Source organism: Microtus ochrogaster, chromosome 24 (assembly GCF_000317375.1).
Source record: "Microtus ochrogaster isolate Prairie Vole_2 chromosome 24, MicOch1.0, whole genome shotgun sequence".
In the NCBI taxonomy this organism is placed as follows: Eukaryota; Metazoa; Chordata; class Mammalia; order Rodentia; family Cricetidae; genus Microtus; species Microtus ochrogaster.
This window is the reverse complement of record NC_022024.1, coordinates 3,325,980-3,337,747: the sequence shown is the minus strand read 5'-3', so window position 1 is coordinate 3,337,747 and position 11,768 is coordinate 3,325,980. Positions and strand designations below refer to the sequence as shown.

Genomic DNA, 11,768 nt, shown 5'->3' with positions numbered 1-11,768 from the left:
AGCAGATTTAATGTAGACTTTGTTCCTTGCCTTCTCATCATTTTATGTCTCAGTTTGTTTTCCCAGATATTAATGTTTTGAAATGAATTTAGGCTTATCTTTTGAACATGATTTATTCGTTTTTAATATTTGCAGAATTTTTTATTTATTCTTCTCTCTTGCATTACATCCCAACCACAGCTCCCCACCTCAAGTCCTCCTCTTCCCCCACATCCACTCCCCTTCTGTTTCCCTTCAGAAAAGAGCAGGCCTCCCAGGGATATCAACCAAACACAGCATAACAAGTTACAATAAGACAAGGTACCAATTCTCACATCCAGGCTGGATGAGGCAACCCATTAGGAGGAAGAGGGTCCCGAGATGAAAAGAGTCAGAAACACCCCCACTCCCACTGTTAGGAGCCCCACAAGAACACCAAGGTGCATAGCCATAACATATATGCAAAAAACCTAGTATTTGCAAAATTTTAACTTTCTTATTTCACAAGGAAGTGGAAGATGCACAGTACAGTATGTTGTCAACTGCACAGTCCACCACAGCGGTTGTAAGTGGATCTTGTTTCCAGCGTGGCTTGGCTCAATTCTTGCTGCTCTCTTAATAAATAAGGATTAGCTTGATTTCCAAATTTCTAGACATTTGTGACTGATTAAAAGAAACAACTATACAGCCAATAGACAGAACTTTTAATGTTTCCGTGGATTTTGGTTGTGTAGCCTACGTGTGGTTTGTTTTTGTGTGTTTTGTATCTTGTCTGTATCTGTAACATTATTATCAAAATATAAATTTTAAGTACAAGGATAGATGAGGAATCATCTAGTAATTCTGATTTAAAAGAAACAGAATGCATTGGATTTGGAATAGAAATTCCCGACTAAGAGCACTGTTAATACCTCTAGGCCTGCCTCTCAATTAGCTGATCTGCACTGAGCGGCACTGAGGTGGTCTTGGCCTTTAGCTCAGGACTGTAAGACACTGTGGCTGTTCCGAGCCAGCATCTTCACACAGTGATGTTCTGAAGGCAGGAAAGGAGCAGAGATCCTGAAGAGGGTCTTCCCTGTCAATACCCTTTCTCCTCCTTTCCATGAACACTCACTGACAGACTTGACCTCTCAGGCCTCAGCTGGGCTACGGGGCTCTCCTGGAGTCACTGAGCAGTGCTCACACAGGGGTCTTCCCTACAGTGGTGGGCGTATCCTAGCCACTCTCAGAAGCCGCAGTTCTGTTATTGGGGAAAGAGATACTAGCTCTCAGGAAGACAATTAATAGTTTCTGCTGCTGCTGTTGAACTCTGGGTGTCATGACAAAGCAATGTACACATGTGGGGAATGTCACAGTGAAGCCTACTTGTATTCAAAATTAATATCTAATTCATACATATTTTAAAAGCCCACCAAGATGCAGTATAAGGCAACTCCATATGAACAGATATGTTATGGAATTATAACTTCGATGAGTGTCAGAAAGGTGTGCCAGGGCTATGGAGCCAAAGAATTAGCCTGGTCTGGTAATCCCCAGAAAACTAATGATGAAGCTAATATGCGGAACATTTCAGGGTTAGGTGGCAGGGGGAGTGGGACTGTCCCAAGCAGAGCACACACACTGTTTCTCTATTGCTTGGCAGGCATGTGAGTACTCTGTTGCTCACTCAGTTGGGTTTCCTAGTGTCACCCTTTCTGACTTCCAGTTCACCGGATCTTTGTTTTCACACTCAAACATTTGTAAATGCTCGTGTAAGCTGTTCCTGTGATTTGCCTGTGGATGCAGTGTGCTCACCAGAAGTTCACAGACTGGTGCCTTGATCCCCAGTATGATGTATTTGGGTGCTGGACCTTTAAGAGATGGAGCCTGGTGCAAGATAATTAGGTCACATGGTCGCAGTGAGCCACAAGAGAGGTGCTAAATAGTGCGGAAGTATCATCTCACCTGTGCGGTCGGGTGCCTAACACGGTGGAAAATGAAAAGGGGTGAATGCATGTTGGAAAGCAGCAATAGCACCAAACTCCTTCCCTTGGTGATTGCCGAAGGAACCGACTTTAGGAATAGAGTGGGTGTCTTGGGAACCCCACGGTTTTGTCCATTTTGTGTCCTGCGTTGTTCTTTTTTGTATTTTGGTACCTAGTATAGCTACTACTAGAACTAAGCCTGCAAGGAATGTGCTTGCAATGGTGGCTGCACACCCTGACCTCCTTCTGCCGCCCATGTCTGTATATTATGTGTTCCTTGTTTTTTTTTCTTGTTCCCGTCCCTATTCTACTCATGTTCCCAAAGAGCAGTTATGAACATGTTAATGTAGCAGATGCTGTGATGTATCATGACACATGGACTGTATCTCTGGTTATGTGAGTGTGTAAAGTCTCATAGGAACTTGAATGAACAGATGTTGTAGGACCAGTTTCCACTAACCCCAAATCTGACCATATTAATTTTATGATTATGTTTTAATTATTAACAGTGTATTTTAATGTTTAATACTATATCTGAGAATTATGAAAATGTTTTCTACTTTTTATTTGATGCCTGGGGGATTAATTGGTTTGTGAAAATGTTTTATGTGCATTTTATGGGTATATATTACACATTGACCAGCTGTCTCAGGACAAGGTAAGATTCTTGGAAAGTTTTTTGACATAATATTTCATATCTCAAAATGTATGTTTTATCAAGATCTTTATCATTAGTTTCCCTTGAGAGACATCTGAATGCATATACCAGGTGTATTTCAATGCCGTGGCTACAAAGATTAATAAGGCCTAACGGAGGTCTAGGGAGGAAGTGGGTAAGGATGCCAGTAGAGTAACACACAAGAGGCTATAGTTGTCACCAGTGATGGTGTAACCATGAGGCATGGCTTCCCAGAATCCTGGATATCAACGAGTGACATGAATTTGCCTTGGGAATGGGAGGGCATAGAAAGGAAGGACAGAGATTAGGGCTAGGTGTGGGAAGGAAGTTGGGTCTACATTCTAGACGAGGTTGCTGAACTCTGTGATTGGCTGTACTAGGGGAGAGCTGAGGGACAGAGTGCTTGCCTAGCACGTGTGAGGCCCTAGATTCAATTTGTAGCACCACATAGAAAACCCCCCCACAAAACCAGGTCTGTGGTTGCACACACACACACACACACACACACATTTATGTCTGTGTGTATATAACCATGAATGCTTATATATAATACGTATATGAAAATTTGTTGATTTTGTTTAGAAATAAGTGAAATTTGAGAGTACTTGAGAAAATTTTTGTTACCAAAGAAGCCCCTTGTTTTCCCTTTCTTCTTTGATGAGCTCTCTCGAAGCAAGTTTAAGTGAGGCAAACTCCTCCTTCCAAAACCGCTTCGGTACTGTGGCATGATTTCAAAGAGTTCCCCTTTCCCAGTTAGTTAACTGCGTTTCCACAGAGGGGACAAATCTTCTCTGTCAATGTAATATCCCACAGGCCTCCTGCTGTTTGCCTCTTGTATCTTGCCGGGGCAGCTGTGAAGGTATATACTGTTGATTGCTAATGTGTGATATAAACCCGACTGAGCATGCCCACTAATTGGTTTGAGAGCTAGATATAGACAATGCTGTCTTATGGGGCCTGTGTGGATAGGCCCAGTTCCGGGGTTAATTCTGCTTGACAGCGCAGCGCCGGCTTCTCGGGAGTAATTACCAACAGCAGTTTCCCACAGCCAGACCAGCGGCTTCAAAGGCTTCTGGATTTACAGCCAGAGTTAACCTGTATCTGAAACCTAAGGTTCCCACAAGGAACCGTTTCTTCTTCCTCCTTATTAAGGGTTTGGGGTTACTGAGTTCATTTGCTCTCTGCTAAGGACCTACTTCATGTTAAGGAATTGAAAATCTTTAATAATAGAGTAAAAGGCATAATTATGTGTTGGACTTTTTTTGTATCACTCCATACTACTACTGAAGAAAGATTATCTATGAAGAAAGGTTGGATATTTTGAAAAATAAAATCCCGTCTCTGAAAAGCTGACTTTGAAAGATATTTTTTCCTGCTATGTAATCTGAATTAATATATGCATTCAATTGAATGGTTGACATAAATATAGCATTACACTTAAGGATATGATTTTATTTCTTGATCGTTATATAAAAATCTATAATTACTGCACCTCCCCACCTCAGACCTTTCACAATTTTTATATTAATTTTGTTTGTTTGTTTGTTTTTCAGGTCAGAAACCAAATATGACTCTGGTTCAGGTATGTTTACATTAATAATGTTATTCTGAGTGATATTATTTTTTACATTATTGTCTGAAAAGTGATTCAATACATCAAGAACCATTTTGATTTTAAACGACTGACAATCTCCTTTCAAAATACGAGCCCCACCTCAAAGCAGGGCTATGGGCTGCTTCACGTCATGATTGACAAGTTCACTTCAGGCTCGTTCACAGTTTGGAACTAAGCAGTAAATGCCGTGCATCTTCCGAGGGCCCATGCTCCCCGCTCACAGCAGTGACGTGCATGAGATGCACTTTGTAGATGCACAGAGCATCTGAGATAGTTGAAGAGTCTCTGCAAATGATTGGGGGGCGTGGATACACAGAGATGGGAACTCGTCTGTGACGTAGGCTGCCTCTATCGGGGTGCTGATGGAAGTTAAAACCGTCTTAAGCTATTGTTTTCTATCCATTGAGACAGAACTTGCCACTTACTGCAGCGTCACCAATCCCATGAGTGTTTTCTTGTCATCAAGCATGGATGTAGTTACATCGTCCTTGGGATTGGCTGTTATCTTTTACCTCTTGCTGAGATCTGGGTACTGCAGAGCACCTGGTATTAAATTAAAGCACAAAAATTGTCTCATTTTGGTTACCAAGGAATTATGCCCTTTGATGGACTGCTAATGTATTAACATTAGTTTTCAATCCTAAGAGATAATAATTTGCAGGAAAAATGACATAACTTGTTGGTCAGCAGAGTGAAACTCACTGTGACTCGTGAGTTCCTCTGCGTCTTCATCTAAAGTGTGCTTGCTTGTTGAGCACGGGGAATCCAGTGGCTGTGAGTTCCTTTGACAAGAACCACAGAGCTAGCCTGCCTTTCTTTCTTGTGAGCCTGGTTGTCCTTGTGGGCACAGCTTCATGAGCTTCTCTGGTTTGGAGGGACCCTCATCTCAGCTAATGGAGTCTGAAGATTTGACCTAACAGATTCACCTAATTAAAAACCAGGATACTGCCTCTCTGCCCAGTCAGAGCTCTGGGCTTCTCTGATCACGTGTGCCACTAATGTTGGCTTATGTTATTGTTATATAACAATATGGAGACTAACATTGAGATGTCATAGAAACAACTACTTGACTCTTTTATGACTCAAACAGGGTGAAAACATTTTAATAGTTGAAATCTCTAAGTATAAAAATAAATAAATTGATGAAGTATAAATTCTTTACACAAAAGCTACATGTTTTAACAATCCTGTCAGTCAATCACCAAGTCATAAGATATTTCCTGTTACTTATTGATTATATAATTTAGTTCTCTAAAAAAACAAAAGCAAAAACAAAACAAAACAAAACAAAACCCCGGCAAGCTGGAGTTAAAAGTACAAGACCTGGAATGTGGCTTTTAAAAATGAAAAAGTCCACTAGCTTCATTTTGAAGGTGAAAGCTGGGAATAGTGCACAAAACTGAAATATTAGGCTGCTATTGTCAAAGTCAAATAATTTATGTTAAGATTTTTAATCCAAATTCAAGTGTGCTGCTCAGCCCATGCACAGAAGGCTAGTGTGTGCCGCGGAATAGCTCTAACATCTGCAGAGGCTCACATTTCACTCTGCTGACCTCGGGTCTCTGGCCACAGCCACAGCTCCTTTCTTCAGTTTCTGAAAACTACAGTTAGAGATGCTTAAGATCTTGTGGGAAATATGAATTAAAAGTTTATTTGTTCTTTGATTTTGCATTCAACTATGAAGTAAATTTAGATGTTTTCAAATTAAGAAGTAAGTAATTTCCCCTCTAAGCTCATCACTGATGAGGAATCAGACAAAGGAAAGCTGGTGCTAATTCGGTGGTATTTTGTATCATGCAAATTTTATCATGAATTATATCATGAATAAGATAACATATTGGAACAATTAAATGTATGACTTGAGTAGGTTCAGATTCTTTGTTGTTCATCAAATATAAAAGTTGTCTAATGTTGTACCGTTTGACAAACTAAGCTCTTTAGCTGAAGAATGGTGCCACTCTTACTAAAGAAAAGTAAACATTAAATAAGATGATCAACAGCTAGCCATAGAGGAATGGATATTAAAGTATATGGACGTGTATGTAAAGATATTTTACAAATATATGTATACATGCATACAATTATTTGTTAAGGAAAGTATCTGGTTTTTGAATTGAGCTTAATGCACATCTGTCATTTGTATAGAGAGTTTCTGGCTGTTCAGTAAGATTTAGGAGAAAGGAAGGTTTTCATTGCCATCACATCGTTGAAAAAAATCAGTTATTGAGTACACATCAAATGAGCAATCAAAAAAAAGTTTTGCTTATATCTTTTTTTTTTTTATAAAAAACAAAGCCTACAGATAGCCTTCTGCTAATTTTTAAATGTGGTGTGTGGTTGTGTGTGATGAGTGTGTATGAGTGTCTGTGTCTGTGTAGGGCAGGGGATAATTTTTACTTGATTAAAGGCATGCACCACTATGTCTAACCTTATATCTCTGACTGAGAGCTTGCCAAGTAAGCTAGATTGATGTCCAACAGTTTCAAGGACCCTATTCTCTGTGTCTAGGCTGCTGTGATGTGGTTACAAGCATTTACAACCATGTGCCACCATGCCTAACTTTTTTTGCTTTAATATGTGGGTTCTGGAGATCAAACTCAAGTCTTCATGTTTGTAAGGCAAGAACTTTACTGACTGAACAATCTTCTTAGCTTCATAAATTAATTTTTGTTTTTTGTTTTGGTTTTTCGAGTCAGGGTTTCTCTGTGGCTTTGGAGCCTGTCCTGGAACTAGCTCTGTAAACCAGGCTGGTCTCGAACTCACAGAGATCCGCCTGCCTCTGCCTCCCGAGTACTGGGATTAAAGGCGTGCGCCACCACCGCCCGGCCATAAATTAATTTTTAAAATTAAGAATTTATTTAGGTGTATGTGTGCATGCATGAGTTTGTACACCATATGTGTGCAGTACCTGTAGAGGCCAGAAGAGGGTGTTGGGTCTCCACAAACTTGAGTTACAGGCAGTTGAGAGCTGCTGTGTATGTGCTGGGAACCAAACTTGGGTCCTTTGCAAGAGTAGTAAATTCTCTTGACCACTATGCCATTTTTTCCAGCCCCCCAAATTTTTTATACTGAAAATTTAATTATACTTAAAAGTAGGGGGTATAGTATTCCTCAAGGGGCATCACATAACTATCATCTAAATTTTACTATTATTAATAATTTGCCATTAATTTTGCTTTTATCATCATAATGTTTTAAGGGACAGTACATTTTATGTGATATTCAAAAAATGCAAATTGTTTTTTCCTACTGAGTAGAGGGCAAGTAAATTTTCAGGATTTTTGCCTGCAGTAGAAGTGTGAGCCACACATGGGTTATCAGTCAGAGGGTTGCATCTCTGAGTGTTCACGCTCAGGTAGCAACTGAAATTCTTCTTCCAGTAAATCATCTAATGAGGGAACCCTGCAGCCGGAGCAGGGGCGCTGAGTTCATCCTAATCTGAGAATCACAGAAACGTCCTGTCTTCATGATGAATCTGGATGAGATTTGAGCTCCTGTTTCTCTCTGTGACTTCTACTTACTGAGTTTTACACTGATTTAAAAATGTGTTCTGTTGATTTATGACTCACTGACCTGAAGTTTGGCTTTGCCGGTTGAGAAGAATGAGCTGGCCTCCTTTCTAAAGAAACTTGAAAGTTTTTTATGTTAACACGAGTTCCTAGTTGCTGTCTCTGGCCCCAGAGCTTGCTGACTTGGAGATCTTACTAAAGAGAGTCAAACAGACTTCCTTTTATGTTCAGAAGAAGCAAGAAGCTGTGCTTGTCACCTCACCACCCAAGTAGGGATGTAAGTTGATTCTGGAGGAAGCCGAGCATTGAGTTTACTGCAGTGATCAAACACGACTGTGTACCAGGTCTCAGGAGAAACACGCTATGAAAGGTGGAGGACTGTGGAGCGCATTGCACAATAGGCTTTATAAACAGAGCCCTGGAGATCAGTGCGTGGATGCAAAGCAATTAAATAAAGAACTCTGGCTTTGCTCTCTGTCGTCTGGATGGGGAGGATCAGAAACCCACGTGGACAGAGCTGAAGTGTGAGCTTTGCTGGAGTAAAGCTTGGCACCTCTGGAAAATGCGTTCACTCCTTCAGCCCACAGGCCAAAGGCTCCTAGAGCATTAGAAATAAAATGGGAAGCAGGCTGTTCTGAATATAGCCCTTAGCAGACATGCCAGGGAATCGGGCAGAGAGAAACTAGGGTGAGGGGTTGAAAAGACCCAGGTCTTCAGTGAGATTGTGGGACTTGTGTGCCATCCAAGCCCTTGCAAAATAACTGCAAAAACACATGGGTTTTATTCTTCTCTAAATTCCAGGGGCAATGCAAAAATGTAGTTTGAATTTACTAATCAGCAATGGAGTGTTGCTATTTCCTATCTAAATTCTGGTGGCTACAAATGAACAACTATCTGCTGAAGCCCGCCTACAGCCTCATGCTGCAGCTGGACATCTCAAGGCGATGTTTGGGTGAAAAGCGAAGTGCCAAGGCAAAAGGTAGAGTGTCAAGGCCCATAACCATTCCAAACAAAGTTTCCTCCAGAAAGCGAATAAGCTCATGTTTAGTGCTTGCTGCTCCTGCACTTCTTGGATTTAATAGCTATAAAACAATAGCTGTAAGGAAATGGGCTCAGAGAACACGGCGTCTCGGAGGCCTAAGATTTCATGAAAGCAAATGATGGAGGATTAAGAAACCTAATGAGCATGGTTTAGTGTGGAGAGCAGGAGCGGGCAGTGCTCTGTTAACTAAAGACTCAGTGTGGGAGGCGAGGAGGTCCTAAGCGACATGATAATCAAAGGCACGAAAGACTATAATTATCCCGAAGGGTGGAAAAAATGCAAGGAACAAAAAGCAGCTAGTGTCACTTTTGTGATCTATAGTTAAAAGGAATCTCCGCACTAGGGCGAGGAAATCAAAGACTAGAATCGGTTGATGCCCAAAGGCACCAAATGCCGAGGGGGTTGTTACGAGAGGCAGTAAGCTGAAGGAGATGGAGAGCTTGGACAGAGCAGAACTGGAGTTTTAAACTTGCAAGCAAATTAAGCAATTTCTCCTTCTCCAGAGATGTTAATAAGGAAAATATTTTCCATTCTCGTATGATTACATTGACAATATATTTTCGCTTTACAATTTTGTGATTTAAATTTCTTATTTTAATGACAATGAAGGAAAAGGAAATAAAATATGAATCTCTCTGTATGAATATTGAAACCCATATTTGGACTTCATTCAACAGAAACAAGAAAAATACTGGCTGCTCAACAATTCATTTATTCAACATCTATCTCCTGGGCATGCATGTCCCAGATGTTGAGGCAGCAGCCATGAACACGATAGTCACAATTCCTTCACTCATAGACTCTTACAGGGCTTGGTCCATTGTATGAATTCCCTGGATTTCTCTGTGCTTTTAGCAGGGAAGGGCTAGCAAGACTAATTTTAGATCCAGATGGTGACTTAGGAACTCTGGTATTTAAGGTTGAGCTAATATATTTAAGTTTAGACAAATTCACTTTTCTTTACATTGTTCAGTCCATAACTGTTTCCTACTCAGCTTTTATGAGGACAACCTGATGGTGCTAAAGTCTGCGTCAGAGTGACATTACACAACCCCTGGTCACCAAGCAAGGGTAACAGGAGGGTAGCAGGAATGCGCATTTGTAAGTTGTGCCCTGGGCATTCCCTCATTTGCTTCTCCTGTTCCAGGCTGGTGTGAGAGGTCAGGTCGCCCTTGGACAGCCTCTGGTTGTGGAGAAGCACATAGTACATCATAGTACATCATGTTTTGTCTTTCATGAGCGAAGTGAAGGCAGGAAGCCCCAGAGCATGGGCCAAGTGCTGAGACTTTCTCAGAAGTAAAGTCGTCTTATTTCTAGCACTGTTTCATTGGCCGTTTGGCTTTTGTGTTTGCTGCTAGAGCACTAATTTAAAATTTATAATATCTTCTTCATTTTTTTCTTCTTTGGAATTAAGTCCTATAAAGCTATAGATTTCCTCCCTTGAAATACAGCGGACTCGTAGGAGGATTTTAGATAGTCTTTTTTAGAACATTACAGTTTTGGTTTTCTTAGGGAAAATGTTCTCACTGTTAGTGCAGATGTCCTGGCCCTCCTCTCTAAGGAGGGGTGTAGTTGAGATACACAGCACAGAGGATGTACAGCCGTGGGCGTGGCTAAGAGTCCACAACTAAACCACACATGAAACACATCCTACTCTTCTCTTTTGTTTTTGTTTTTTTGAGGCAGGGTTTTACCGTGTAGCCCTGACTATCCTAGAACTCACTATGTAGATCAGGCTGGCCTCGAACTCACAGAGATCCCTTGCCTCTGCTTCCTGAGTGCTGGGGTTAAAGGCATGTGCCATCGCTGCCTGGCACACAGCCTACTCTTCAGTGAGTTATTTTATAAAATATTTATGGGCTTACAGTGATGACTGTATTGGTGAAATAGGTCCAACTCTTTCTTGTTTCTCATTATTAGGAAACCTAACTTTAGCTGTGGTGTTCATGACAGGTAATGGTGAAAATATTTGCATAGTACTTTACCATTAAAAATATTTTCATAAATTTTATTAAGTTTTATACATTCTCCTGGGCCATGGTCATCAGTGAAGGAAGCAGAGCTGCAGAAAGTTATGCAACTTACTTAAGGCCACACAGGTATTTGTAGATTCTAGTAGTTATGGCTGAGTATAAGTTTGGGTACATGTTGGCACAGATACGGCTGTCAGTGATGTGGTTGTGCTTATGATCTATTAGTTTTCAGAACTCTGGCCCAGAGTAACGCTCTCACAGTGTTGGAACAGTACATAGATCTATGTTTTTACTCCAACTTCTGCTTGGACTTGTGTCATAGTTAGGGTTTCTATTGCTATAAAGAGACACCATTGACCATGACACCTCTTATAAAGAATAACATTTAATTGGGATGGCTTACAGTTCATTATCATCATGGTGGGACATGGCAGTGTGTCTCCGGACATAGTGCTGGAGAAGGAGCTGAGAGTCCTACATCTTGCAGGCAACAGGAAGTGAACTGAGACACTGGGTGGTGTCTTGAGCATATATGAGACCTCAAAGCCTGCCTCCACGGTGACACACTTCTTCCAACAAGGGCATGCCTCCTTATAGTGCCACATCCTTTGAGGAACATTTTTTTTTCAAAGCCCCAAATTCCATTCCCTGGTCCCCAATAACTTTTAGTCCCATCATAATGCAAAACTGTATTCAGTCCACTTCAAAAGTCCCCATAGCTTATAACAGTCTTAAACTTATCTAAAAAGTCTAAAGTTCTAAGTTCCTTCTGAGAGTCATACAATCTCTTATGTATACTCACTTGTAAAATCAAAATCAAAAAGCAGATCACATACTTCCAACATATATCGGCAAGGATATGTATTACCATTCCAAAATGGAGGGAAGGACCAAAGCAAGACCGAAAACCAGCTGGGCAAACAGACTCCAGACTCTGCTCTCCATGTCTGACGTCAAAGTGCTCTTCAGGCCTCCAACTCCTTTCAGCTTTGTTGACTGTAACACAC

General features: G+C 40.9%; 1 protein-coding gene across 2 annotated transcripts in view; it reads left to right on the top strand.

Annotated features, from left to right (window-relative positions):
* Msrb3 (methionine sulfoxide reductase B3) overlaps positions 1-11,768 on the top strand; it is a 120,851-nt gene that overhangs the window by 71,004 nt on the left and 38,079 nt on the right. For both annotated transcript variants that reach the window (XM_005357922.3, XM_013350274.2), the window contains exon 5: positions 4,176-4,204. In XM_005357922.3, the coding sequence (XP_005357979.2) occupies positions 4,176-4,204 (29 nt within the window). The remainder of the gene's footprint in view (positions 1-4,175; positions 4,205-11,768) is intronic.